General features: G+C 55.0%; 11 protein-coding genes across 11 annotated transcripts; 4 read left to right on the forward strand and 7 right to left on the reverse strand.

Annotated features, from left to right (window-relative positions):
* Positions 1–463: 463 nt before the first annotated feature.
* On the reverse strand, positions 464–2,634 carry BU26DRAFT_470693 (Lycopene beta-cyclase). The gene is made up of 4 exons (XM_033825354.1): positions 2,453–2,634; positions 2,286–2,385; positions 1,854–2,239; positions 464–1,802 (listed from the first exon to the last, which is right to left on the reverse strand). Exons 1-4 carry the CDS (start codon positions 2,473–2,475, stop codon positions 545–547), a joined length of 1,767 nt encoding a protein of 588 aa, XP_033675394.1. The 5' UTR covers positions 2,476–2,634; the 3' UTR covers positions 464–544.
* A 133-nt stretch (positions 2,635–2,767) lies between these two features.
* BU26DRAFT_497987 (carotenoid oxygenase) lies at positions 2,768–5,358 on the forward strand. The gene is made up of 2 exons (XM_033826318.1): positions 2,768–3,051; positions 3,102–5,358. The coding sequence occupies exons 1-2, from the start codon at positions 3,008–3,010 to the stop codon at positions 5,110–5,112; spliced, it is 2,055 nt and encodes a 684-aa protein (XP_033675395.1). The 5' UTR covers positions 2,768–3,007; the 3' UTR covers positions 5,113–5,358.
* A 578-nt stretch (positions 5,359–5,936) lies between these two features.
* On the reverse strand, positions 5,937–8,470 carry BU26DRAFT_526042 (Annexin). The gene is made up of 2 exons (XM_033830650.1): positions 6,743–8,470; positions 5,937–6,681 (listed from the first exon to the last, which is right to left on the reverse strand). Exons 1-2 carry the CDS (start codon positions 8,447–8,449, stop codon positions 6,346–6,348), a joined length of 2,043 nt encoding a protein of 680 aa, XP_033675396.1. The 5' UTR covers positions 8,450–8,470; the 3' UTR covers positions 5,937–6,345.
* Positions 8,471–8,977: 507 nt separating this feature from the next.
* BU26DRAFT_572777 (uncharacterized protein) lies at positions 8,978–9,531 on the reverse strand (the record flags this gene model as incomplete). The annotated part of the gene is made up of 2 exons (XM_033834268.1): positions 8,978–9,143; positions 9,191–9,531. The coding sequence occupies 2 exons, from the start codon at positions 9,529–9,531 to the stop codon at positions 8,978–8,980; spliced, it is 507 nt and encodes a 168-aa protein (XP_033675397.1).
* Positions 9,532–9,747: 216 nt separating this feature from the next.
* BU26DRAFT_407071 (uncharacterized protein) lies at positions 9,748–10,647 on the forward strand (the record flags this gene model as incomplete). The annotated part of the gene is made up of 1 exon (XM_033822875.1): positions 9,748–10,647. A coding segment is annotated over one exon (900 nt), but the record flags the coding sequence as incomplete, so codon positions are not given.
* Positions 10,648–10,651: 4 nt separating this feature from the next.
* BU26DRAFT_442633 (GPI2-domain-containing protein) lies at positions 10,652–12,078 on the reverse strand (the record flags this gene model as incomplete). The annotated part of the gene is made up of 3 exons (XM_033824513.1): positions 10,652–11,048; positions 11,099–11,819; positions 11,868–12,078. The coding sequence occupies 3 exons, from the start codon at positions 12,076–12,078 to the stop codon at positions 10,652–10,654; spliced, it is 1,329 nt and encodes a 442-aa protein (XP_033675399.1).
* A 2,296-nt stretch (positions 12,079–14,374) lies between these two features.
* On the reverse strand, positions 14,375–15,559 carry BU26DRAFT_236972 (uncharacterized protein). Its single transcript, XM_033820952.1, has 3 exons — positions 15,525–15,559; positions 14,843–15,469; positions 14,375–14,789 (listed from the first exon to the last, which is right to left on the reverse strand). The coding sequence occupies exons 2-3, from the start codon at positions 15,297–15,299 to the stop codon at positions 14,491–14,493; spliced, it is 756 nt and encodes a 251-aa protein (XP_033675400.1). The 5' UTR covers positions 15,300–15,469; positions 15,525–15,559; the 3' UTR covers positions 14,375–14,490.
* BU26DRAFT_470705 (benzoate 4-monooxygenase cytochrome-like protein P450) lies at positions 15,525–17,642 on the reverse strand. Its single transcript, XM_033825355.1, has 3 exons — positions 17,272–17,642; positions 16,763–17,217; positions 15,525–16,715 (listed from the first exon to the last, which is right to left on the reverse strand). The coding sequence occupies exons 1-3, from the start codon at positions 17,498–17,500 to the stop codon at positions 15,765–15,767; spliced, it is 1,635 nt and encodes a 544-aa protein (XP_033675401.1). The 5' UTR covers positions 17,501–17,642; the 3' UTR covers positions 15,525–15,764.
* A 1,525-nt stretch (positions 17,643–19,167) lies between these two features.
* BU26DRAFT_526047 (uncharacterized protein) lies at positions 19,168–20,832 on the forward strand. The gene is made up of 4 exons (XM_033830651.1): positions 19,168–19,342; positions 19,474–19,658; positions 19,716–19,936; positions 19,984–20,832. Exons 1-4 carry the CDS (start codon positions 19,314–19,316, stop codon positions 20,725–20,727), a joined length of 1,179 nt encoding a protein of 392 aa, XP_033675402.1. The 5' UTR covers positions 19,168–19,313; the 3' UTR covers positions 20,728–20,832.
* Positions 20,833–21,028: 196 nt separating this feature from the next.
* BU26DRAFT_498002 (uncharacterized protein) lies at positions 21,029–23,578 on the forward strand. The gene has a single exon (XM_033826320.1). The coding sequence runs from the start codon at positions 21,091–21,093 to the stop codon at positions 23,512–23,514; it is 2,424 nt and encodes an 807-aa protein (XP_033675403.1). The 5' UTR covers positions 21,029–21,090; the 3' UTR covers positions 23,515–23,578.
* A 953-nt stretch (positions 23,579–24,531) lies between these two features.
* BU26DRAFT_526049 (thioredoxin-like protein) lies at positions 24,532–25,752 on the reverse strand. Its single transcript, XM_033830652.1, has 4 exons — positions 25,576–25,752; positions 25,146–25,492; positions 24,935–25,024; positions 24,532–24,883 (listed from the first exon to the last, which is right to left on the reverse strand). The coding sequence occupies exons 1-4, from the start codon at positions 25,661–25,663 to the stop codon at positions 24,758–24,760; spliced, it is 651 nt and encodes a 216-aa protein (XP_033675404.1). The 5' UTR covers positions 25,664–25,752; the 3' UTR covers positions 24,532–24,757.
* Between the last annotated feature and the right edge of the window lie 272 nt (positions 25,753–26,024).

Consider the following 26,024-nt stretch of genomic DNA (forward strand, 5'->3'; position numbering starts at 1 on the left):
TGTATTACATCCATGGACACCGCACCCTTTGAGCAGGCATTCAGCAAGGGCTAGCGTAGTTTGGCATAGTCAACGGCCATTCGCCGGCGATTAAGCTTTTTGGTGCTGATCTACTGAGCTTGCTTCGACATCATGGAAATGTGAACGACCCACCTCGCTGTCTCATTTGTCAACTGCGCGTCAGCCCTGTACGAGCGGAAGCAACCGGATGCTCGCCCCACGAATGAGGTGCTTTTTCCCGTCAGAGATGCCGCGGGTATGCATCCGCTAACGCGTCGGAACGACGAGCGGGGATTCTAGTTGCGATAGCTCCATCTTTCGTCAGCACATCCCGGCGACCCCTCAACGGCTACCCAGATCTGCACAACCTCGTCTCGAGAAGCTCCTCCTGGGACATTTGACGTTGATCAAGTCAGATGGGGAGATGCTCACTATTCGACCAATGGTCAACCCTTCTCGATTTCTTGAGCATGCAGTATTATCATATTATGCAGTAGGTGCGCAGATGCACTCGCTCCAAGTAAGGGTATCGATGCCTCAATGATCACCTGCCCAACGTTCGCCAGGCGACGATCAACCGCCTCCACTTCGACACTGTTGCCCTCCCCGCTTTCACGACGTACCCCTCCTGCCTCAGCACTCTCCCGATCTCCATGTAGCTCTCAACAGCAACTCTGATCGGGCCACGGGCTTCTACTGGAAGTTCCTCGATCGCATCTCGCGCGCCGTTGTACAGCGAAAACGCCTTGTCCAATAGCCTTGAGCGCAACCTCTCTATGCGCGGGCCCTGCGGATTTTTCAGAACGGACTCATACGTGAGACCAGCCTCGGCCAGCCATGATAGGGGCAGGTAGACGCGCCCGATCTCCGCATCCACGGAAATGTCGCGGGCGATGTTAACATATTGGAGCGCTACGCCCATGCGTCTCCCGGCCTCAATGATGCAACTCTGCTTTTCAGTAGATTTATCGGTGTGATAGACGTGAAAGATCAACTGGTTGCACATTTGGGCAACGGTACCAGCGACTCTTTCGGCATAAACGTGCAAGTCGTTTTCTGTCTTGATAGGTGACGCATCGTTGAGAGCTAGGTCCATCCCGAATCCGCGCAGCAGATCTTGCAAAGGTTCTCTGGATAGTTTGGCGAAGGGAAGTTCCAAGAGTGCAGACCTCGTGTCGGGAGGGAAGTTTTTCATAACGTATTCGGTGATCAGAGATCCAGACTTCTCCTTCTCGTAAGCCAGCTTTAAGAAAGTGTCGAGCTTCGCGATCCCTTCACTTGCTTGTTCGGCCGAAGAAGCGTTGTCAACAAGATCGTCCGCAACCCGACAAAACGAGTACAAGAGCAGCAAGTCGGCGCGAATTCGGCCTTCGAAGGTGGAAGACGCAAGGTAAAAGCTGCGGCTCTTTCTCTGTAGCCGCATCGCAGCTTCTCGCAGGCCAATCAAACGCGCTTCGTCGTATTTTGAGATCGAAGTGAGCAGTGCTCGGACGAGCATGAGCGGCGAAGGAAGAACAGGCGGGTTCGGGAACAGGGTCGGAAAGGTGACGAGGATTGCGAGCGAGTTGTCAAACGCTAGTAGCCCAAACACGATGAGCGCGTTCGTGACGAGGAAGAAGAGCGCTTCTTCAATGTCCAACCCGTCCCACATATGAAGACCATACTTCGTGCCAGCGTTGATTACCCATGTTCCTCGCTTTAATGCCAAAGTATCGACGATCCAGAGGTACAAAGTAGGGAGTGCTATGGGTATCACGGTGTTGGATACCGGGAGGCCGAGGACGAACTGGTAGGCTAAGCTCCTACAGCTTAGATCAGCAATTGGGCGGAAACGCGGACAAAACTGGTGTTACCATAGGAATAGTAGAAATGGACAGGCCCAGATAAGTATCAAGCCCGTGTATGTCCCCATGCCACCATCCTTTACAATACGCCATCCCCAACCAATCAAACTAATGAATGTGATTTGCCCAAGAAGTCTGTAAGACCGCCATTGCGTGTTAGCTAGTCCTAGAGGATGCGACTTCGGCCGCTCGACACGGAGATATGCCGGTTGAAAGGTGGGCTTGCTCAGGAACAGGTAAATGAGCGAGGTGTTGTATGTCTGGATAACGAAGAAGAAAACTTCCTCAAGCGGGATGTCGTATAGCTTCGGGCCAATAATGACATGGCTTGGATAGCTCCAAATGCGATTGCGGATCAAGTACGAGTCCCACGGTATTGTAGAAACAACAGCAATCTGTTAGAGTTAGGAACATTGAGACCACGTTGCTAGGCGTACGTACAGTTATCAGAAAGCAGACCTTGTATGCGTCGAGCTTGGTAAACAGCGGGCGGTATAGTAAAGTAAGCAGTATAGCCGGCGGGATAGTATATTTAATATGCCTATCGTAGTCGTTAGTCCATTGCATATCGATTAAGCACCCAACAGCCGACAGGCCAGTCCACATACACAAGCGCATATTCGAATCCCATTGCGTCGTGGTGGAGCTTCCTTTCACATGCCCCCCGTCGACTTCAAAAGAGCGGGAGACGTGCAAGTCACGTCAGGTCACGTCGATTCCCAGGGACCGAATGCAGGGGGAAATGCTAAAGCACAGCGAGCGACAGGCAGCGGAAGGGCAAAAAGACGCCATGGTGGTGGTCGTGTGGTGGAGTTCCATGACGCGTTGTGTTGAGGCAAGCACCCTGCCCAAAATAGGTTAGCGTCGCCTCCAAGCTTCAGCCATACGTCATGATTTCACCTCCGCGATCATCCACCATCATGTGCATTCAGATCGCGCTTCCCACGATGACCTCGTCATATCAGCTCTTGAACTGCCGGAGCCTGGACAGCCTACGTTTGTCACCGCGACGCCGGATGATATCGAGGGACGCCGAACGCTGCTGGACGCCGGAATCTCACATCATATGGAGAACGAGACTTAAGTCAAGAACCTTCGAACACTGATCCTCAAGTTCATTCAATCCAGGCTAAGGCTCGATGCAGTGAAGCTAGCTGCTCGAAATGTCCAAGAATGGACAGAAGAAAAAGCAAAAAGGGGACCATCCGTATGTTCCACAGACTCCAGTTGCACGGCATCCTTCCTAACAGCTCCTAGGTACCTCGCCGGCAACTTCGCGCCAGCAACAACAACATGCCCTCCCAAGCCCGTCAAGTTCTCCGGAGTCATTCCCAAAGAACTGCATGGCGGTATGTACGTCAGGAACGGGGGCAACCCCATCTCCAATTCAGATCTCGGCCGGGAGGTGCATTGGTTCGACGGTGACGGGATGCTCACCGGCGTGTGGTTTGACCGCTCCTCGCCACAGTTTGTCAACCAGTTCGTCCTAACCGATCTGTGCCTGTCGAGCTTCGAGAATGAACAGTTACGGACACCCATTCTACCAAGTATAGCGACGCTCGTCAGCCCATTTTCAAGCCTGGTCGCAATCATCTGGAGCATTCTAAGGGCCTCTATGCTTGTGCTATTGTCTCATCTTCCCGGTTCGCAGTACGCTATCAAGAGAATAAGTGTAGCAAATACCGGATTTCTCTACCACGATGGACGCGCGTTGGCCACTTGTGAGAGCGGGCCCCCAATTCGCGTTCAATTGCCCGGACTAGAGACCGTCGGCTGGTTCGATGGGAACAGAGCTGAGGGAGAACCAGTTTCAATTGAGCAAAGCGATGCCGGACCTGGATTTGGTGGGACCGGTCTCAATAGCTGGATGCGAGAATGGACTACCGGCCATCCGAAAGTTGACCCTACCACGGGGGAAATGATGCTCTTCCACTGCAATTTCCTGCCGCCTTTCGTGCACTACTCAGTCATTCCCAGGCAGAAGGCCGTTTCAAACGTGCTTGGTCCGGAACCTCGAAAGTTGATAAACGTCCCGGTCCCGAAATGCTCCGGTGGTAAGATGATGCACGACTTTGGCGCTTCCAAGCACCACACAGTGATCCTAGATCTCCCACTCAGCCTTTCGCCGTTCAACCTCCTGAAGAACCAACCAGTCGTCGCGTATGAGCCCAAAAAACCTTCCCGCTTTGGCGTATTCCCTCGCCGGGACCCAAGCGCGGTACGGTGGTTCGAGACGAACGGGTGCTGTATATTCCACACAGCGAACACGTGGGATGAGTACGACTCCGACAACAACATCTCCGCCGTCGGCATGCTGGCTTGCCGTCTGACATCCGCATCGCTAGTCTTCAGTGCCGGAAACATCACGCCGCCACCTCATCCCAGCAAAATGGAAAACGGGGAACGAAGGCCAATGTCGTTCTTTGCCAAATACGACGAAGACGACCAATTCATAGATCCCGAGAACATCCCCCCGGATGAGAAAACCGCACTCCTCAAGACCGACAGTCTCTGTTCAAGAAACAGTCCTCCATCCCCGCCCATCTCAGAAGATGACCACGAACAATGCCGCCTCTACCACTACCGCTTCCCATTGTCCCCCGAGACATGCAACACCATCACCGACCAATACGCCCTCTCACCCATCCCCTTCGAGTTCCCCACCGTCGCCCCCGCGCACGACATGTCCTTCGCACGCTACGTCTACGGGTGCAGCACCTCGAACGCCTCGTTCGGCGCCGCCCTAGGAAAGGCCACAAAAATAGACGTCATCGTGAAGATGGACGTCCACATTCTGCTCGCCCGCGCGCGGAACAACCCGCCACAAAACATCACAGGCTGTGTGGACTCGCGGTCCATCCAGGCCATCCTCTCCTCACGGGACCCGGCGGATCCCATCCAGGCCTTCAAACTTCCGCCCTGGCACTACGCCCAGGAAGCGCGCTTTGTCGCTCGGCAACCCCAGGCTAGCGAAGACGACGGCTACCTCCTCTTCTACGCCTTCGACGAGTCGCAGCTCGATGAGCACGGGGAATGCAGAGAGGACGCGAGGAGCGAGCTGTGGGTGCTGGATGCGAGGGATATGCAGACTGTGGTGTGCAGGGTGCGTTTACCGACTAGAGTGCCGTATGGCCTGCATGGCAACTGGTTCAGCGAGGAGCAGATTCGGAGTCAGCGAGCCGTGGAGAGCGTGAGGAAGATGCCGGAGAGGCGGAACCGGACCGTTTGGGGGAAGGCTAGGGGTATGATCATGAAGGCTTTGGGGTGAAGTTGCATTTTTGGAGTTTAGCGTCTCGTTGGACTGGTGTTCGGGACTGGATGGGCTGAAGGGCTGTGTATGGATTTGTTTGTTCCCCGTTCATGAAAATAATTACAGCTTCTCCGATGGAACTGCCTCCCAAGCATATTCTCGCGGTGTGGAATTCTCTCGATATAACAACGCACGTAACAGCTATCCCGGAGGCCTTTAGCCTTTACAGGTGCATACAATGAATGGTACATAGCTAGCTGCACGGTTCGAGCAACCTTACTACGTATACGGCGAGCCAGCCCTTGAATCTAGAGAATGTCCTACCCACCGCAAGAGGAATATCAAAAGCCGTACAAAGCCAGCAATCCATACTTACGGCGGGAGAGCACCGACATAGGCAGTGGCAAGACGGGCGGGCATTTCGGGCTATCTTCGTGTCTGGATTGCGGGCTGGGCTGGGTAAGTAGGGCTAAGTAAAGCTAGGCTAAGTAAAGCTAAGTACAGCTCGGCGTATGTAGGTACGTATTCGCAGATTCATCATCTTTCTTTCTTTCGTTCTTTCTTGGCGGTAGTGTGTTGGAAGGCTGGCTGCGAGGACTTGCCTGCTTGCTTACACGTACTTATATTTACGAACGACAGGAAGAGGATTGTTAGACTGGAATGGATCGGACCGGAGGGCGGGAAACGAAGGCACGAACGAACGAAGCAACAGTAGCTAGCAGTTAGGGAGACTAGGATTAGCCTAGGGTTGGGATAAGTTGTTCGGCCTACAGTATGATAATAGATAAAATGTAACCAATCAATTAATGTGGGTCCGTTTCCTGAATTCTAGTTCGGACTGACTAACCAACCGAGGAAGGACATTCTTTTCCTGCTCCTTTTTGTCGGGTCGGCTTGAAGGAAGTGAGATGAGGTGAGGGGAAGTGAGGTGAGATAAGGATTATGTATGCGAGGCTCGGTTGACCAAAGGGCCAGTTAGTCGCGTTGAGTTGAGTTGGTTTGAGTTGGTGAAGCATCCGGCATTTATGATACAGTAGAAGGCTGGAGCTGAGATGCGCTATCAGATGCCAATCAACCGGGTAGACCTACGCACGCATCGCCTTACCCTTAGGTCAATAGAGAGGGGCCTTTAAACATTGCATGCATATCCCCAACAGAGAAAAACCAATGGACTCGAAGCGAAGCCGGGGGTATCCATTTAAAACCATACATCCCATTCCAAATCCCCCCCCCTTCCCCTTCCCCTTCCACCTATCTCGTCTGACACAGCGCCAGACAAAACTCCCTAAAGTCGCCCCTGGTCGCCTCCTCCATATCCTCCTCGACGACCCTGTCATACTTCTCCTCATACTCAGCCTTGACGCGGATGAAATGCAAGCGATCCCAATGCAGGCGGACCAGCCTGCTAATCAGCAGCTCGAAGCGCTGCTGGCGCTCGTGCTTGGAGGACGAGGAGGCGAGTTTGCTGGACGAGGAGCGCGGGGAGGGCGGCGGCTCGATGAGGTCCATGAGCGCGTGGTGCAGGAGCATGGCGTCGCGGGCGGGGCGGTTGATGACGCCGTTGAGGATGTGGGCTATGACTTCGCCCTGCGGGGGTTGTTAGTATGTGTTCTTTTGCTGGAGGGATTGGATGGGAGGGGGTACGCACGACGAGGTTGTTGCTCTTCCTCAGCGCATCGCGGGCGAAATTGCCCTGGTACTTCCTCTCGTACGTCCGCAGCACCTCGCGCAGATGCGCGTCGCTCCTCCGCACTACCACACTCAACATGGCGCTCTCACCCCCTTCCCTCGCACTCAGCGCCTTGTACAGCGTATCCACATCTCGATTCCGATACTCTGCCGGCCACGCATCGCTTTCCTCCTGTCTCTCCCCTTCCAGCGCCATAAGCACCGCCTTGCGAAACTTATCCGCCTTGAGCTCCTTATCCATACACCGCTTCAGGTCATCCCCATACCGCTTATCGCGAAACGCATCCTTGATCTCACGGATCTCGAAGTTCTGGCGGCCCATGAGGGCTTCGATGAGGAGTTCGCGGCGTGCGGAATTGGACTGGTACCAGTAGTTTGCCCAGTATCCCTCGCTTTCGTACTTGCCCAAAGCGGTGACGTAGGCGATTTTGCCAAAGTTGCCGCTGGTCTTCATCTTGATGTGCTTGGCGATGTTGATGCCGCGGCCTTGCACTTTGCAGTGCCGCTTGTATTCGGAGCGCAGCTCGAGCATTTGGTCGTGCGAGAGGGCGGGGAGGATGTCGATCAGGGTGTCCACGTCGACGGTGCGAGCGGCCATTGCTTCGACAAGCGCGAGTGCGTCCTCTTCCGCGTCGTAGATCTTCACTCTGCGCTTCTCCTTCTCCTTGTCTCGTCCATCTCGGTCATCGCGTCCTCCATATCCTCCATATGCCTCTAATGCTAGCTTATCCTTGTGCTTTGACTTTCGCTGCGGGCTCGGCGATCGCCGTGAAGAAGAATGCGCGCGACGTCGGCTACCGTGGACCGAAGAGCTCGATGCTCTTGGAGAAAGGCTGTCCAGCGGTGGAAGGTGATCTAGATCGTCGTCCAGCATCATTGCCTGGGGCATCGGTGATATCGACTGGTATGTTCCGTGGTATGCTTCGAGCATGGGGCTTGGTGGTGGCAGCCCGCCGCCCGGAAAGCCTCCTGGCATACCGCCGGGCGCAATGGTCTGGATATCCGGCCTGTTACCGCTCACAGACAGCCTGTCCATACGTGGTGTCAATCCATCCGGTCTTCCTCCGCTCACTGACAAGCTGTGTGGCCGCAACCCAGGCGAAGGCGGCGCATTCAGCTTCCCTCCACCGCCAGGTACCATCTCAACCACTTTACGTCCGTCATACGATGTTGTCGGTCCCGAATGCGACGCGCCTCTCCGATGCGACGGCTGCGGGGAATGCGTTCCCATGGGCGGCGGCGGATATGCTTGTTGGGCAGCGTGCGGAGGCGGAGGAGCTGGAGCCGGGGCTTGCGGCATCGCATATTGCGGATGCGCCTGGTACGGCGGGTTCGTCGGCTGCGTTGTATGTCGTATGGGCGGCGGCTGCGTCGTAGGCACCACTGGCTTCGCGGTAAATGTGATCTTCTCGGGCTGCGGCGCATAGTGGAAGCCTCCGGTTTGCGACGGGTTCCTCGTTGGCCCGGCCTGGGTCGCTGGAGCAGCGGAGTACGCATACTGGCCCGTCGCATATTGTACAGCGCCCGGCTGCGCATATGCGACGCCCGGCGAGGTAGGCGATCGCGGGTCTGGTGCGCCCGCAGTGTACTGGTACTGCGCTGCTGCTTGCGCCTGCTGCATGTAGCCCGGGCGCTGCTCTGGAGGGAAGTCTGTATAGCCGCCCATGGTGATGGGCTCGCTTCCTGGTCTGGCCGCCATGTCTCAGTCGATCTGTTACAACTTCCGTCTTCGTTTGGGACGAGGAGAAGAGAGGCGTGAGGTTTGGGGACTCACGTCGCGTATAGCTGTCCTGGCTGCCTGACATCGTATTGCGGGGCTGCTCCAGCTGCAGCGGCCCCATGCTCAGCTGAGCTGCCGTAATATTGAGGCCCCGGCGACGGAGCCCGCGCATTACTGTTGCGGCTGCGTGAGCGCTCGTGGCCACGTCCCGGCGACTTGGACCGAGATCGTCCTTTCCTGTCGTCTGGTCGCAGAGACATGGTGGCAGGGAACTGGCGGGGCAGAGAAGCTGTTTGCTAGTCAACGCAGGCGGGCTGTAACGGCGCAGCTGAGGAGAGGAAGATGAAGAGGCAGAACGGGGATTGGATTGAGTGCTATCCAGGTCCACGCGACATAGCTCCTACAGGAGAAGAGCAACTTGAGGCTGAAAATGCGATGGCGGGGAGCTCGTAGCGCAAGGACGTTGCGCCGCGCTTATGTGTCTTCCCCGTCATTGGCCGGACCGTGTGGGTCCTCAGGCTCGTTTTGGGGGCCAGATGGGATAGGCAAATGCCCAATGTCCTCGTCCACTTCTTTCAAAGGCGAAGTGAGCGAAAGCGAAGTATTGGGACTTCGAGTATCCATACTGTGTCGACAGATGCTGAGGTGTGGTAAGCCCGACGCCGCGTACCCCTGCCCTCTGCGTACTAATCACGCGTCAGCGCCACGAGAGGGGATTCGCTCTCCTGCTGCGTGGTTATCAGCATCCAGATCAGTAGCCTCGTCGTGGCGTTGGGCTGAAAACTTAGCATTCGCCAGTGAACGTCTTGAGCGACATCCGCCAAGTTGATAGAAGCACCAGCCGGGAAACCTAGACCCGTAGCAGAAGCAATGGACTTTGGGCGACCCGCCAGCATCTCACCACCGCATATAGGCTGGCGGAAGTCCCCGAGACGCGATCCGATCGTAGAAGTGTCGAAAGGTGCAAAGTCGAGCTCTTGATATGCTAAACTTTGTTTTTCTTGGTCAGGCCCAGAGCTGAGCAGCATGCTCGCCTGCAAGAGCCACAGTGGGGGACTAGACCCGCCGCGACTACGCCACGAAAACAAAGCGAAGACAGCTGGAACACATGGCCATCAGCGAAAGGCGGTGTCTGAATGCCCGGTGCCCTACAAATAGGCTGACTGTGATGATGGCAAAACCGCGTCTCAGCCTGATAGCCCCCCAGGAGTCCAGTTCCACTCCCAATCGACATGTCTTCCATCACAATTGCTCTTCCGGAGAACATGCAGCTCCAATCCCCTCTCATGCGACTTCCACCTGAGATCAAGCATATCATCTACGGTTACTGCTTCGTCACTGATGGCCCAATCATCGATCCCGTAGTAGACTGTGCCCGACCTAAGGAAGAACAAAAGCCCAAGCTCGGCGTAAATCTTCTTCGAACATGCCGAAGGGTCTACCACGAAGCGGACCGCCGCCCATTGTTCACGCAGAACACCTTTCGCTTCACGACCGTCGACCGCGTCCGATGCTTCATCAAATCGCTTGCCGAGCCCTATCGCGCCTGCGTCCAAGACATCGAGATCGATGCTCGAAGAGTCCACTGCGACCATCCCGGAATCGCACGAGAATGGCTACACTACCTGGCTTGGGGTGGCGGAACGTGGAGCGAGATCCTAGGCTCGTTGCGTATGGATGCACCAGGTCTGAGGTGTCTTCGCCTGAACTTTGAGTCCTGGCCATCCATCCCCATGTTCAGAGCTGAGCTGTGGAACCTTTTGAGAAGCATGCTTTTGCAGGTCGAAGGTCTGGAGAGAATCGTCGTCATCGGTGCTAGCAAAGGCAAGGGAATGGCTATGCGCGAGCCCTGGTCGCCCGTCCACTTCGTCGGCGGCGACGACGTTGGAAGTGACGATCTGGTTCAGCGTATGTGGAAAGTCGTTGGCGCCCAGGATGATCTGGAGAAAGTGATTAGATGGATACGAAGTGGAGGCAGGCTGTATCTGGAGGTGGTCACAAAAACGTACCTGGTCAAACACGTAGAGAAGAACTGGGCTGGATCTTGCAAGAGGGAGAAGTCTACAGATCCCTGGCCCGAGAACGGGTCGTGCACATGGTTGCAATACCAAAACCGCAAATCGGACGTGGCAGAGACCATGCAGCGCGTCAGTCCCAACGCCGGCGAATAATCGGTCTCGCTGGATCCCAAGGCCCGTGGATTTCATTTTTATACTTCTGCAGCCCGATCAGCCACCAGCTGCAGACGCCCATGCACAGGAAGGTAAACACGCTGCCTAAGATTACTCCGGCTATGCAGGCAGCGCGGCCACCACCAGTTAAAGTCACGAAGAGGCCGCCTGAAGCCGCCGTCACGAGCACAATGGTAAGCGTGAGATGGCCGTTCCAGGATTTGGCACGAAGTTGTCGTCGAAATATCGGAAAGAGTCCGAAAACCTCAATTGAGAAGAGCGTGAGGGAGAAGACATGCGTAGTCGACGGGAGGCGTGAGGCGAGCACCGTAGAAGCCATGAGGGCGGAATTGGTCGAGATGGAGGCCGGGAGACTAAAGACGACGATTAGTACAAATCCAATACACATGATTCTTGAACCTACTGTGCCCCAGTCGCGGCTCCATAGTCGAAAAACGCAACGTTCATGCAGAGCAACCATGTGCTGAGCGCCCATATGGAGTCGCTCGTCGTGGACTCCGTGAGCGACCTGAGGATTGGGCTCAGACCAAGCAACGCCGCATAGATCAACAAAGCGGACTTCGCAGTCGCGAGGCGCTGCTGGTTTCGAGGAGAGAGGGACGACGTCTCGTCCACGTACGGGCGGTGGTATATGGGCGTGATAGAGTTGGGCGCAACAGTGAGCCCACCCGCTCTGGACGTGCTCGATACATTCGAAGCGATGGAGGTCACGCTGGTATTGTGCGAGTGTCCTGGCCGGTGTCTGTCCTCCGCAAGCAACAATCCCAGTCCTCGAGGCTCTGTCGCAGACCCTGTTGAGCTGGTGCTTGACAACTCTTCCATTGTATTATTCCTGTCTTCTATTGCCGCAACTGTCGCAGCTTCCGCCTCCTCTTGTCCCATCCAGTAGTCCCAAAGCGCCCAGGCAAGAAATGTGCAGAAGCTCGCCCAGCTCACTACCGACAGCGGCGAGACTCGTTCTTGGAATATGGCGACGAAGCAGCAGCAGAATATGGCGACCGACGCCACATGTTGTACGATGACAGTGGAGTCGGCCATGAGAGACCAGAACTCGTACGGCTGCAGGCGGGGATTGCGCTGGAGGTGATCAAGGAATGTCTTCTCGTCGGTGTAGTTGTCCGGGACTAAACGCGTCAGTCGGCAGAGCTAACATTTGGATAACAACAACTCACAAGGCTGCTTGAACCACAGTAGCTTCTTGTAGTGGCCTTTCCGTCTCCGACTTGCGCTACGTGCCCTATCCACCCTCTTCCTCGCGCTCATCGCCGCGCCGGCGGACGATAGCTTGTAGTATGCATCTTCGGGCGCCAGGTGGGTGGGATCTATAGCCGAAGATGAAGCGACTCCATGTGCAGATGCTAAAGCGGACGTGGTGGAGGGCATTGGAGTTGTGTCATTACAGCCCGCAAGCCGCGTTGACGGAAATCTAGCTAAGCGCACTAACTCCGAAGGCTAGGCTTATCTCCGCGCTGAGACCTCAACACCGCCATGTCGGCCACATTTAGATGGCAACATCACAAACTCATGTATGCACTGGCCGGTTGGCGCATCTCCTATTCTCCCCAACGAGCATCACGATCTCATCTTATCCCTGAATATCTCTCACATGGCTAGCACAGCACAGCACAGCATGACTTCGTCTCTTGTTGGCCACATCCTCACATATAAATTGGTACCCAACCTGGAGTCATCACGATCGCTTCACATCCTTTCCGTTCTTTTAACTTCAACATGAACCCCTATCGCCCACCATGAAGCTCCCGCTTTTCTTCCTTAACGTCACAGCTCTTGCGCGGCCACGACCCTCCCCACACCTCATACCAACCCTCACCGTAGCAGAGTTTCCAAGTGATATACCGATCCCATGCCATCCAGGCTTTCAGTATCGAGGTTAGGCACTGATCAAGCAGGGTACGCGCACGTTTGCTTTGCCTCATTCATATACCCGCCAACCTTCCCGTGGGCTGGGATCCTGAAAACCGTCAAGCCTATCTCGTCAATTCAACAGGGCACAATGAGTACAACGGTAGGTCTATATGACATATCATCTTCACATGTGGAGGGCCAGGCCTAATCTGGCCGTTCGCTTTTTGCGGGCACCCTAATGCGCCGACGGAATGCCATGGTCCGCTAGGGGATTGTACAGTGCCAAGCCAAAAGTTCGGTTACCCCACAACGCGATCGCGCCCACCCAAAAAAGACACCACTTTTCAACACCACCCTACAATGCCACAACAACGTCGCGCGCTTCAAGAAATTAGCGGAAATGCGAGAATACGACGCCATTTAACCCCAGACGAGCGCACACGAATTATCGCGAAGCTGGAAACTGGATGTACGCGCGCGGAGCTCGCGAATGAATTTCGCGTCACACCCAAATGTATTACCGAAACCCTTCGACGATGGCGGCAACACCACACAACAGAGGACTTACCTCGATCTGGGCGTCCTCATAAGCTCTCACCTCGCGATGTCCGTCGGCTATATCGTTATGCTCGAAAGACGCCGAAAATCGAGTACCCAGAGCTCTTGCGCGAAGCTGGCCTTCAGCGCGTCTCCCGGAAGACTGCATATCGCGCCTTGAAAGCTGAGGGCCTCACAAAGTTCCGATCAGCTCGGAGACCCAAGATAACGCGCGCCGTAGCCTAAGAGAGGCGTCAATTCGAGCGTATATACCGGAATTTCAACTAGAGAAGGACCGTAATGCGGTTCTCCGATAAGTGCTCGGTACGGAAGCGATTTGGCGGCAACTACACATGGTGTTTTCAGCTCCTAGATGAAAAATAGAGATATGAGATGGTTGAGGAGATAACAACAAGCCGATCGCGCGCGCAGATGGTGTGGGCTCAAATCTGGATCGATCGCAGAGGCAGGGTGCGCAGGAGCCCTCTGGTGATCATGAAAAGGGACCCCAACGCCCGGCGTAATGGTTACAGCTCCTGGAGCTACTGTGAGGCTCTGCGCAGAGGTCTCCTAGGTAACTACGCCGAACTTGATCGGTATATGCACGATAACGCGCCCATACACACCTCTGCGATGGCGAGGCAATTCATGGCGGAGCACCACATCAACGTCGTACAATGGCCGCGTTACTCACCAGACCTCAACCTTATCGAGCATATGTGGTGGGCATTGAAAAGGACTCTCCATAAGCTCTACCCACACCTCAGCGAGTTTGGAGACTCTGAAGAGGAGTGGGACGAGTTCTGCAGGGCCTTGAAGGTGGCATGGCGGAGGATACCTGACTCATTGATCCGCAAGCTTATCCTCTCCATGCCGCGGCGCCTGGCTGCTCTATGCCGCGCGAGAGGTTATCAGACGAAATATTGAGCTCTCTGCGATAAAAAAGCCGTCTTTTTTATGCCTGTACGATAACTACGTCAAAAGCTATACTCAATTGAAGGGCGACGTCGAGGTGCCCACACCTCGTATTCGGTTGTGGGGTAACCGAACTTTTGTCCTAGTGCTTGTACGAACGGGCAGACGAAGTGGTTGCTTCGATACCTGCCCGAGGTGAACAAGGCGTGGCTAGGGAAGGATTTTAATGTTGTGAGAGATCGCATAGCTTAAACATGACTTCAGGTAGTCTATCACCATTGCCAGTCATACAGTCCGAAAAGATGAGCCGCATCGCATCCACAAGTCGCGGGTCACGTCCGCAAATGCCAGCCCGTTGGTGAACTTTTTTTATTGAAGACCTCCAAGGACAGCTTTCCACAGTCTAGCATAAGACACGGTTGTATCCGTACCGCCATGTATGGTGTGGTGTCCTTCACTCCGTTCCGACAAGGCGGTCTAGGAAATGACGTTCATCGTAGTCGATGCCACGTGTTTCCAACCTTTGACCGCAGCATTCGAAAGGTGGTAGGTCTTGCGATCGTCCAGGGAGATGTCGATGGTATCGATGCTTCTGCTGAGTTCGTTGAACTGGCCTGTCGCCCAATGCTGCAGCAAACGCATAGCAAACCACTCTCCAGGTGCAACGGCCGTGATCTGGAGATTCCGCACTTGGGTGCTCAGCGTGCGAAAGCCTTTCCTGTAGGGGCTGAGGCCCATAGTGATTATGCGGTGAAGCAGCCTATCCAAGAGTATTTCTGCCAGGGTGACGGTTAGCGGGGCTCGGACTTAGAGGGAACATATCACCTGCCCAGATATGCTGTCCTAGAGTTGAATTCCTCCGGGTTCAACGTTTTGCGGATGATGAGATGGAGACGTTGCGTCAAAGGCCCAACCTCCGGTGGAACAAGCAGCCATGTGACCTTCAAGTCGCCATCCGCTGTGAGTATTACGTCCAGAGTCGGCGGAAGTCGTGAGCCAATCAATCCGAGCACAGACTCTGCATCTCTCTTGAAGCTTTTGCTCACGAGCAAGAGCGGGAGGTATTGATGTTTCCATGGCGATGATGTGTTGAAAGCGATGGCGGGATCGTAGTCCCCGATCTCCCTCACGAAAGCGTACGCATTCCGACGTATCCTTTCTTCGAGCGGGTAGAACCAGTCGTCTGCAGGTATGTCGGTGGGCGTCGCCGGGGGCTCGAATGGGGTGGCGACTACTTTCTCGATTATCAGATGTCGCAGCTCCGTGGGCAAGTTCGCGAAGGGCATGTTGACGTTGCGGTACGCTTGGCAGCGTGTCTCTGGAAAACCACTCCTAGCGGCTTGCAGCGGGTGAAGACCTAGGAAATGTTGTTGAAGACTCCCGCTAATGGGTAGCGCCACGTTCGGCGGGGTTCGAAAGAATGTTAGTTGGAGGAGTGAGGGTTGTGCTGGGGAGGCTGCCTGTTTGTTGGTGCGGGGAAAAGTGGCAGTAGCGTACTACAGAGCACCTGCCTTGTGTCCATGCGATTTCCAAAATCAGACTCGGCTCAATTCATTTCACCTTCTCACACTTCACTCACAAGCCCTGCTTAGGCCAATCTGCCGCCTTTCGAAGGACATCGCAATGAGTGGATTTGTCCCTTTCACATGAGCGACCCAGCTATCAACGATGACCCCTTCGATTTAAGATTACTCAGGTACTACCAGGCTGAAATCGCATCAGTGACAGTATTGACTCGCTTGCTTCATCGATCAGTGCGCCCTCTTCTTGACATGGATCATGGGACCCTTCCTGTTCGATACAAACATCTCCCACGTCTGGTACTGGTCTTTGAGACGACGCCCAGGCTTGCCATCTGGATCTCCACCACCCAGGTTGTTCGTCGGGTCGTTCTTCAGCTCGAAATTCCAGAGGAACTTTGCCACAACGAGCCGCATCTCCAGCCAAGCCAAGTTCTTCCCGACGCAGCCACGGGAACCTGTGGAGAAGGCGCAGAATCCGCTCTCGGCCAAGGCGACACTCTCCGCTGAAGAGCCATCTTTCTCATTCTCAGCTACAATCCAGCGCTCAGGCCGGAACTTGAAGGGCTCTGGGTAGACGTCCTTGTTATAGCTAAGGCAATAGAGACCGGTGCTCACATTGAGACCCTGTGGGATGTAGTGGCCGTCGACGGTGGTGCCTCCCTGGAGGACTTCGCGGGCAGGCTCAGCGGAAACAGGAGGCGTCATACGCAGGGCCTCCTGGAGGAAAGCCGTGAGATACTTGCAGGAGTGGAGCTTGTCGCCGGACTTGATCTCGTCATAGCTCGAAAACCTGGAAATGATCTCCTGCGCAAGTTTGGCTTGCACATCCGGTCGTCGTGCAAGGTAAAAGAAGGCAGCGGAAAGAACGATGGAAGTCGTGTCAGAGCCAGCGATAGTGAGCAGCTCGCATTCGCCATAGAGCTCATCCATATCATATCCGCGTTCGCCAGTCTCCGGGTCCACCGCCTTGAAGAGCCAGTAGAAGAAGTCCTTGCGAACCTCGCTCTCGGGCTTAGGGCTCCTTTCCAACTCCTGTTCGACTTTCGTACGATCGCCGAGACATTTGTCGACAAACTTTTGCCAGTTCACCACCGCGGGTGGAGATGCCACGGTGAGGAGCCAATCGAGCCCGCGCGGCTTCAGCCATACCCAGAGCCCATTCCAAGGGCTAAAGAATACCTGATACGGATCAGCCAGGAGCGCTAGAGGTGCCTGCAGGGACGTACCGGGTGGAGTAGCTCCAAGAACGAGATCATCATTTCTGGAACATGGCGAAGCTTGCTATCCGGCTCCTTCATGTCGAACGACTTGCCGAAGCACAAGTCTCCAAGGATGTCGAAAACAAGCCAGTTCATCCAATCGCACATGTTGAAAGAGGGGCTCCACTCCGTCTTCTTCTCGGGCAATTGTCCGAGCAGTTCAAGCCAGCGGTCGATGTTCGAGTGCAGGAAGGCCTCCGTCGAGCGCAGAGCCTTCTCGGAGAACGCGTAGTTGAGAACACGGCGTTTGCGAGCATGCATGCTGATGCTCGTCGCGTTCCAGGTATTGTGGGTGTGGACATTGCGAGGCCACCCCTGGTAGTACTCTCCCTTCTTGACGTTTCCTAGAGGGCCGAAAATCTTCTTGAACGCCGTTGGGGTATTGATCACGACGCTGTCCGGACGATACCGAAACTCGGGACCTGCGCTACCTCAGCGTCTTCGTCTTTCCCAAGGTCACGGAGTGTGCAACTTACCGTACTTCTCCTGCAGACTATACAGCCAGATATGACGGTCTCCATAACGAGTATGCCACCAGGAGGGGATAGTCGAAAGGCGAGCCCAGAAGGGACCAGGAAATTTGGCAAGAGGATGGAAATAGAGCCGGTAGATGGCCGTAAAGAAAACATAGGAAAAGGCAAGCGACGTACCCAACGCAAGCACGTTGGGATACGATACCTGCTCAAGCACGTCCTGCGGGAACATATTGATTGATCAAAGGTACCGATCGAAGGGAAAGGAGTGTGACGAGAAGAGGGGGATGCAAAGGAAACACAAAGTCTATCTTGTAAGATCTTATCACGCCATGCATTGCATCGTCCTATGCTAGCCAACCCGCGAAAAGGAGTTATCAAGCCCACCGACATCCACTGGGGCAGCAGCTAGTTCCTAGTCTCTACGGGCCCTGCCATGCAAGACCCGTTCGCCTCGCGACCGCTACACAGTGCGGACCGAAGCCGCAAGTGGAAGAGATCTGCCCCGTCTTGGTTGCGCCACGTTACGCTGCCGACCATCCGATGTAGAGTGATTCGCTGAATTCTCGGACGGATGCGGCCCGTTCGTCGTTTTCGAACCAGCTTCGAGGCCCTCGGCTGCTTGCCCTCCAAGGATCAAGGGTCCTATCCCGCTGACCGGGGTGTAGGACCGACAACCGGAGCCCCGTCACATGGGGTTGGTTGAATTTCGCCTATCCCTCGGTAGATGATAAAGTTCTGACTCGAATGCAGCCTCGATGAACGATTCGACCGGACAATATTGCGTGTGCTCCCAGTCTCCTGGGTTCACGGCGAGTGTAAGATTCCAAAAGGCTTTACATCTCTTGTATCCAATCAAAACCCCATGCGAACGTCAAACGACGGCGGCCATGGCCCTTGTCCCCAACAATCCTACCATGGATTCAGAGCCCTCGGGCTGCAACGTTCCTGCATGTCGTATGCACAGGCCCTAAAACAGAGTTTGAGCCGCCCCCGGACTGGCCCGAGCCTACGACGACTTTTGACGACTATGCTAACCTTAGACAAGATTAACAGCGCCAAATTCCTTCTGCTCCCCAATCAAGTATGGATTGTATAAGGCCTCCTTCGGCAGTGTCATGATACGAGGTCCCGGCAGCCTTGGAGCTTGTTCTGAAATCGGCTGATATTTCTCCGCAGGACTGCACACCGCTAAAGGTGTTCATGCTCGAATTCTCAGATTCCGTGCTATCCACATGTGAAGTGAAATCGTAATGTCTCCGACACTGCACTTAGGCAAATGAAGACGAGTTCGTCTGGGGATGGGCCCAGGGAGAAGCCAAAGCCGAAAGTTGGCCGTGTTTGCTCGAGCCCGTGGGTCATGCCTGCTGCTTTTCCAAAAGCTTTTCTGAAATCCTGGTGAAGAGCTTTCACTCATGTGTTGGACCCTATTTTGAAAGAGGTTAGAGGGAACTACGCGATGACGCCCCGATCAGGCACAGTTTTGTCGAGAATCCATGGAGCAAAAGCAATCACCAAGTGGAGAACCTGGCGGCACCACGGCATTGTTCATCCCCAGTGGTGGCCTTACTTTCGTGGGAATCGAGCGGCCCCTAAATGCCTCTCAAATTGACTCTCACGAATTGCCTTCACAAGCCTCGATGCACCTGGTTTGGATTGCTCTTCTCAAACCCTCTCAATATGGTCCGGGGTAAAAGCAAATCATCCAACATTACAACCTCCATAAGGTGAAAGCGAAAGCCATTGGTGGAAGCACACGCCTGAAGCTTGGAAGCAGGGAAGAAAGCCCGGCCGCCACTGCGCCAAGGGGCCGCTCCACTTTTCGAACCGGTCCTCCGGTATCAACCGCTAGCTGAAGAACAGCCTTGAGACTGGGATCGTCTCCTGTACATCTTATACCCAAGGTAGCCCGCGTCGTTGGCTGCTGACAGTGGCATACATGTCGCACCACATGCCACTCTGAGATACTCTTTTGGGTCCGCCTCACCTTCCTTCACACCCTCAGAGTCACGTTCACACGGAGTTTCTGGCTAGAATTCTTGACGATGGCGACGATAGCGCCCGAGGAGAGCCTGTAAGTCAACTAGGCTTGGCTGTTCCTTCCAGGGTCTTCCTCATGGCGCTCATGCGTCCTTTGAAGCCTACCTCCCTGAGGATGCCGAACCATCTAAATCTAACATTTGGACTCCGCTAAAGTAATCACAGTGAGGCCTACCGGCGCCGTCTTGATGGGGTTGCCTATTCGACGTACATACTCATCATGATCCTCGTCCCATTGAAACTCTATTGTCGAAAGAGATCTGGGGGTTGGAAGAACATTCGCTTGGACGATTACATGTCAATCATTTCGTTATTAGTCGCCAATGGGTTTTTCTACGTCTGCATCATTGGTAAGTCTGGAGCCCAGACTAACCCCGCATGCTTGAGCACTTGTTGACGGGACTTAGGTATGCGCAAATCTCTCGGAATGCATGTTACCTCAATTCTCGACCCGTTTCAGATTATCGACTTCTTGCGAAACGTGTTCATTGCGCAGCTGCTCTACGTCGTTGGAATTGCTACGATCAAGTTCACAGTCCTGGCGTTCTACTGGAGGCTTTTCGCCGTTAATGCTCGTATCGCAATCTACATTGTGACTTTCATGGCGGTGGGATGGCTGATCGCTTTGGTACGTTCGCATACCCAATTCCGGCGTTTCCCCACTGATCCTGTTAGATCTTCCTCGTCGTCTTTGCTTGCCTTCCCGTCCAGGCTTCATGGGACATCACCATTACAGACGCAAAGTGCGTCGAACTCCGCTCCATTTACATCGGCGGTTCGGTTCCCAACGTCATCACCGATCTCATCCTGGTGTCGATGCCGCTTCCCTACGTGTGGCGATTGCATGCTCCTCTCGCACAACGCATCGTTCTGGCCGGCATGTTCGCACTGGGTACGTTCATCGCCGTGGTATCGCTCGTTCGCCTAATCATCTTCCTGCAAATCCCCATCGGGACTTCGGGTGATGTAACGTACAACTTCCGCGAGATCATCATCTGGTCCATCGTCGAGATCAACATCGGCTTAACGTGCGCCTGCCTGCCCAGCTTGAAGCCCGTGCTCTCCATGCTCGGTCTCAACAAGCTGTTCTCCTCCAATGGTTCGCGGCCCTCCAACGTGAAATCGCCGGGCCCAAGCAGCAATTTCCCCTCGCATCGCGGCACCGGAGCGTCATCACGGGTGCGCAAGAATAAGGCCAACCATGGCCTGTTCTCTACGCTCGCCGGTTTAACGAAGATTGAATCCGACGAGAGCGTTCATAAGATAATGGGCGACTCGCACGGGAAGAATAACGTGGAGATTGAGATGTCGAGGCTTAGCAATGATTCGTCGCAGAGGAATGCGCCACAGGGAGGTATCAGCGTGCAGAAGGACTGGAGTGTGTTCGTGGACGAGAGGACGACTCATGACCGAGTGTAAAGGCTGATGTTTGTCGGGAGAACGCTTCTTGAAAAAGTATACAAAAGCTTAGGGAAATGTATAATAGAAACGGGCTATAGATAAATGAACAAGGCGATAAACGTGCCATCGTTCTCCAGTTGGTGATGAAAGTAGGCCATCTTGTAGCTCAACCTAGTCGGCCCCATCTCCAACAGTGTAGTTCACGATATTGAAAGAGCTTTCGTGCTGTTGTCTGCTATGTGTGGATGTGAATGTGGCGGTGCGGATCACGAGCCACAAACCGCGTCACAGCGGGAAAGACGCCGCACAACCACATATTCATCACCAGCCCCCCTCAACGCCACGCCCCCTCCGCATGGGCCCGTATGCTTACAGACGTCTATGGAGCCTCGAATAGCGACACTGCTCGGGGACTCCTCCCTCGAACGAACTCTCCTCGAGCCCGTCTCGCTCTTACCGCCACCCTCAGTCGCCCCGCGTAGACCACACCCCGTGGAACCGAGTCCCGTTAGCGACGACAGCCGCCCAAACGTAAACGCACGACGTTCTGAATTCTTAGGCAACAATGACAGCTATACAGCAAGCAGGGGCCAGGGTGTACAGGTGCAGAATTCTCAGAACTCGAGGGTTCCAATTGCCGGAGTGTTGAACGACGAGACGCCGGCGCCCACTGGTCCCCAGCCCCTCCCGGCGCTGTCCACGGCGTCGGTGACCCCCTTCAGTGGGCGGTTGAGCGATATACTGCTAGACCCCTCTCAACAACCACCAAACAAGCGGAGGAGGCTCGATGGACAGACGACCCCGCCAGCGCTGACCGGGCCCGAGAATACGCTGCTTAAGCTTCCTCAGCCGCGGCAACTACCAAAGAAAACCTCAAAGCGGCCTCGGATACCGCCTTTGCTACAGGGCCTGCATCAGCCGCCTCCGCTACCACCGGAGGGCACACGCTTCCCACCCATCACGGGAGAGGCCGGCGGCTTTGGAAGGGATATTGGCGATAGGGTTGGTTTGAGGAGCCCTGTGGGTCCGGAGCGGAGTAAGGAAAAAGATGCAGGGGACTCCCCGGGTACTGTACCGAGCGGTAACACCGTAGAAGAGGGGAAGGAGAAGGAGAACCCCGTCGATATGCCCACGTCCACGTCTGGAAGTGACAAGGAGAATCGCAATCAGAACGAGGCGGAGCGAGCAACCACGGAACCGTCCAAAGCTAAAGAGTTGAAACGGCGAAACAAATGGTCAGAGCAAGAGACAAAGGATTTGCTTGTTGGTGTTAGCAGATTCGGCATCGGCAACTGGAAGAAGATACTGCAGTGTTCGGACTTTAACTTCAACCACCGGACAGCTGTTGACCTCAAAGATCGGTTCCGGACATGCTGCCCTGGAGAGGGTCTGAAGCTCCGGAAACGGAAGTGCAAGAATAATTCACAAGATGCGGCCTCGGAAGGGCCAAACGCGGCAACGGCCTCCTCGAGTGCATCGAATAGCCAGAATGTCACAGATCCGGAAATTTCCAAGGCTGAATCGACTAGCAAAGACAGTGGGTTGAGGAAAACACGTGGGGAAAGCCATAGAAAAGGGCCAGTTGAGCTAGCCGAGATGGGCATCCATGGCCCTTTCATCAAGAACAACCGCAGAGAGCGTCGCGAGTTCACACAGAAGGATGACGAGAGCCTGCTGAAAGGGTTCGAGAAGTATGGCGCATCGTGGCATTCGATGAGAGACGACAAGGACTTGGGGTTCAGCACCCGGCACCCGACGGATTTGAGGGATCGGTTCCGCATCAGGTACCCAGAGATGTATGCGAAGGCCGGGTACAAGTTGAAGCCCAAGGACGAGCGGATGCTTAAAGAGAAAGAGGAGAAGGAGAAGGAGACTTCGAACACACAGGAAACGGCTATCTCTACAAACACTATTGAAGCGCCCGAAGCGCAGAAGGCAAACGAGGAAACGACCAATATCGACCCGGCCTTCACCAACATCACCACATCCGCACCATCAAATACAGACCTCAAAGCTCACACCCTCCGCCAGCCGCTTCTCAACTCCTTCCCAAGTCCCCTCGAAGACTTCGGCGACATCCCTTCCGAAGAGGACGGCTCCAGCAGCCGTAGCCCCATCGTCCTGAACAGAAACATCTTCCAGTGGGCGGACGCAAATCCTTCCCAAGCCGTCGCAGCAGCGACGCAATCGAGCTTTCCCACAGTAACCAGTATGGCTGCTGATCCATCTCTCAACATGTTCGCCGGGATGGATGGAATGCATATCAACCCCTTAGCTACGCTCAAGCTACCCATGACTTTGATGACCAGCAATGTGCTCTCGGCGACGCCGTCATCTTTCCAGCAGTCCTCGAACTCGCTTATGCTTACCCTGCCGGTGACCCAGCCTTCCGCAAACACAACCAGTACTCCAGCGAGCAGCGGCCCTACGACCACTCCATCTAACCCATCAGCAAGTTCCGCATCAAAGCAGTCCATGAACCCGCTCCTCCGCACCCCCAACCTCCCCACCATCGTCTTCCCCCACGTCCCCGCCGCCAGCGCAAGAAGCGCGGTGCACAACCTGCCGCCTCCCGCGGATCTTCTGTCCGGTCTGGACTTGGACGTACGACAGGATTCGCAGGCAGCGGGTTTCATGTTGGATGATAGTCTAGGTTTCGCGCTCCCGTCGAACCAAGGCGGATACAGCTCGACATTTACATTTCCGCCTACGATTGGTGGGCCGAATGGAAGGGGATTGCTGCTAGAGGAGGGTTACTGGCGGAGAGGAGAGGGCTGGGTGGCTTGCGATAAGGGACAGAGATGATGCTGGATATACTGCCTTTTTGTTAGATCGATATGATACCCACCCCCGATATTTCAATGCTATTATTGCTATTTCCCGGCTACGTATGTTAGCATGTCTAACACTTAATAACATGCAACGGACGCATTTGTTTGTGTATAGGGCACTCTCATGTCATACTAACAATGCCCCTTCTACACCTTCATCAAACCTCCTTGTCTGTCATCCAGCCTAACCAGCCCCCATGTTAGCAAGAAGAAAGCCTATATCCTCACCAATCCCACTGATGCTAGTTGACCACTATAAATGTATCGCCCCGCTTCCCGCTTCCTATAGGTCCACCAGATTAAACACGGAGGAACCGTACTACTAGACTCTTCAACAACGAGATGTATCGACCGCCATGTATGTCCATTCTAGATCGTCTTTCCTCTAGTCTACCGTGTATTCACCCACGACAATGTAGCCTGAGGAATTCAGCTCCAGCTCCAGACCTGACCCGCACCTGCACCCGCACCAGGGGTCAGCGTTGGCCGCGCCATCAGCCCGCACGTAATTGGCCCCCTCCATCTCCCAGCACCTGCATAAGGCTGAGCGTGTATGCGGACCGCGCGGGCGCGTATTTCCCCTCTTCCTTCCCATCACCCCATCACATCCCCCCTTGTCCCGCGCTGACACGCCCCAAGCGCCAAAAACAGCTCCTCCTGCGCCCGAGAAGCGCGCCAAGAGGGGGAAAAAAGTTTAATCGCGGGTCCTTGCACTGAAGAGGCTTTCCAATTAGGGTGATAAGCCTATATTGAATTTTCCAGTAGTAGTAGGTGGTAGATAGACTACAAGAGAGGTAGCGGAGAGAAGAACTGAGGGTATGGAACAGAGCAGAGCAGAGAAAGCAAGCGCAACGTATCGCAAACCATGCTTCAATCTGAGAAACAAAGTAGAACAAAGACGCCCCTGAGTGAGTAGTGCCAAAAAGCCCTAAACCAACGAGTCCTTTACTAGCGCCTTGAAAAAGCTCTCCCCTGTGCAGACCGTAGGTGTGGTGGGGGGTCTAGACGGGATCGTCGAGCCATGTATTGATAGGGAAAACCAAACTCTCGAAAACGGAGAACTCCTTCGCCGATGCCGATGCAGGAAAAGATGCAAGTGGAGAATGCCATGTAACTAGCCTCCAATTTCAGCGGGCTCCTTTTATATGCCTCGCTCCAACCTACCTCGCGGGCTATCGAAGCAGTATGTGCGCAGGGATTAGGCCCGGTGGGCGGAATCAGGCGCCATTCGTGGCAGAGTCGTGCATCTTGGTGTCGCTGTGGAGCTTCTGGAGGTAGGCCTTGTTGCCCTCGGGGGTCGCTTTGATGGTCTCGTCGCCGGGGTTCCAGTTCGCGGGGCAGACCTGCTGGAGTTAGCTTCTGGGTGGAGGGGAGCTGTGGAAGGCGGATCTTACCTCGCCGTACTTGTCGGTGAATTGGAAGGCGTCGATCAGACGAAGCGTCTCGTCCACGCTACGGCCGACGGGCAGGTCGTTGATGGTAATCTAGGAAGATGTCAGCCTTGTGTCCGCTGTGCCCGCGCTCAAGAAGTAGCGCCATGTAGCCAGACGTTCCACGAGCACATGGCGCTCCTCCCCTCCCGCAAACGTATATTGATCCACTCACCTGTCGGATAATGCCATGGGGGTCGATCAAGAACAGTCCGCGCAGCGCAATGCCCTCCTCCTCAATCAGGACGCCGTAGTCCTTGCTCACCTGGTGGTTCTTGTCTGCTAACAGCGGGATGTGGATCTTGCCGAGGCCGCCGTCTTTCTTGTTCGCGTTCGTCCAGGCCAGCAGGCTGTACTCGCTGTCGGTGCTTGCGAAGACGACCTGGGCGCCGCGCTTGGCGAAGTCGTCGTGGCGGTCGCTGAAGGCGATGATCTCGGTCGGGCACACGAAGGTCCAGGCCATGGGGATGAATGCGAGGACGAGCCATTGCTTGGTCGACGTGTACTGGGTCAGGCTGCAGTCTGTTGGGCGCAATCGCCGTCAGCCAGTTGCAAGTACAGTGGTACAGCGCGCGCCGCTGGCAACGTTAGGGCTGAGGGCGTACCTTCGAAAATGCCGTCGACCACGGCGGTGCCGGCGAAGTGCGGCGCAGGCTTCTGGACCCGCGCCTTGGGAGTGTAGGTGTACGACATGGCGGGCTGCTGCGGGCAGAGGCGCAAAGGGAGTGCGATGGGCGTGTGCTGAGGGTCGCGAAAGCGCGTCGTCAATGGTGCGAGTGAGGTGACGGAGAGCTGCGGCGATGTCTCAGCTGAAAAAGCTGCAAGCACAGGCTCCAAAAGGAAGGGACAGGATAGGGCGCACGCAGGCAATCCACTGCAGCAGAATCAGACGATATATAATTTGTGACAGATATGCACGCTGCCGCTTCCGGTATAGCCGTCCGCGCAGTCAGCGTCTCGAATGCCCCAAGAAGCTCTGCGTCGTGTGTAATGAACAGCTCCGAGAGACTCCACACCCGTCGTTTTGTCATTCCATCGCCTTCTTTCCGTTATC

This window comes from Trematosphaeria pertusa (genome assembly GCF_010094035.1).
Source record: "Trematosphaeria pertusa strain CBS 122368 unplaced genomic scaffold BU26scaffold_30, whole genome shotgun sequence".
Lineage (NCBI taxonomy): Eukaryota > Fungi > Ascomycota > Dothideomycetes > Pleosporales > Trematosphaeriaceae > Trematosphaeria > Trematosphaeria pertusa.

What these genes read in the sequence shown, in the direction of transcription:
- BU26DRAFT_236972 (XM_033820952.1), bottom strand. Translation starts at nt 15,299, where the DNA reads ATGCCCTTCGCGAACTTGCCCACGGAGCTGCGACATCTGATAATCGAG. An exon ending in CTCTAGGACAGCATATCTGG is followed by an intron (nt 14,790 to 14,842) that starts GCAGGTGATATG and finishes TCACCCTGGCAG; the next exon opens with AAATACTCTTGGATAGGCTG.
- BU26DRAFT_498002 (XM_033826320.1), top strand. Translation starts at nt 21,091, where the DNA reads ATGGAGCCTCGAATAGCGACACTGCTCGGGGACTCCTCCCTCGAACGA.
- BU26DRAFT_526047 (XM_033830651.1), top strand. Translation starts at nt 19,314, where the DNA reads ATGGCGACGATAGCGCCCGAGGAGAGCCT. An exon ending in ATAGCGCCCGAGGAGAGCCT is followed by an intron (nt 19,343 to 19,473) that starts GTAAGTCAACTA and finishes AAGTAATCACAG; the next exon opens with TGAGGCCTACCGGCGCCGTC. An exon ending in TTTCTACGTCTGCATCATTG is followed by an intron (nt 19,659 to 19,715) that starts GTAAGTCTGGAG and finishes GACGGGACTTAG; the next exon opens with GTATGCGCAAATCTCTCGGA.
- BU26DRAFT_470705 (XM_033825355.1), bottom strand. Translation starts at nt 17,500, where the DNA reads ATGTTCCCGCAGGACGTGCTTGAGCAGGTATCGTATCCCAACGTGCTT. An exon ending in TAGTCTGCAGGAGAAGTACG is followed by an intron (nt 17,218 to 17,271) that starts GTAAGTTGCACA and finishes GAGGTAGCGCAG; the next exon opens with GTCCCGAGTTTCGGTATCGT. An exon ending in TCTTGGAGCTACTCCACCCG is followed by an intron (nt 16,716 to 16,762) that starts GTACGTCCCTGC and finishes GATCCGTATCAG; the next exon opens with GTATTCTTTAGCCCTTGGAA.
- BU26DRAFT_470693 (XM_033825354.1), bottom strand. Translation starts at nt 2,475, where the DNA reads ATGGGATTCGAATATGCGCTTGT. An exon ending in GGATTCGAATATGCGCTTGT is followed by an intron (nt 2,386 to 2,452) that starts GTATGTGGACTG and finishes CGACTACGATAG; the next exon opens with GCATATTAAATATACTATCC. An exon ending in AGGTCTGCTTTCTGATAACT is followed by an intron (nt 2,240 to 2,285) that starts GTACGTACGCCT and finishes TAACTCTAACAG; the next exon opens with ATTGCTGTTGTTTCTACAAT.
- BU26DRAFT_526049 (XM_033830652.1), bottom strand. Translation starts at nt 25,663, where the DNA reads ATGTCGTACACCTACACTCCCAAGGCGCGGGTCCAGAAGCCTGCGCCG. An exon ending in GGTCGACGGCATTTTCGAAG is followed by an intron (nt 25,493 to 25,575) that starts GTACGCCCTCAG and finishes TGCGCCCAACAG; the next exon opens with ACTGCAGCCTGACCCAGTAC. An exon ending in CCCATGGCATTATCCGACAG is followed by an intron (nt 25,025 to 25,145) that starts GTGAGTGGATCA and finishes ACATCTTCCTAG; the next exon opens with ATTACCATCAACGACCTGCC.
- BU26DRAFT_497987 (XM_033826318.1), top strand. Translation starts at nt 3,008, where the DNA reads ATGTCCAAGAATGGACAGAAGAAAAAGCAAAAAGGGGACCATCC. An exon ending in AAGCAAAAAGGGGACCATCC is followed by an intron (nt 3,052 to 3,101) that starts GTATGTTCCACA and finishes AACAGCTCCTAG; the next exon opens with GTACCTCGCCGGCAACTTCG.
- BU26DRAFT_526042 (XM_033830650.1), bottom strand. Translation starts at nt 8,449, where the DNA reads ATGGGCGGCTATACAGACTTCCCTCCAGAGCAGCGCCCGGGCTACATG. An exon ending in GGAAGAGCAACAACCTCGTC is followed by an intron (nt 6,682 to 6,742) that starts GTGCGTACCCCC and finishes CAACCCCCGCAG; the next exon opens with GGCGAAGTCATAGCCCACAT.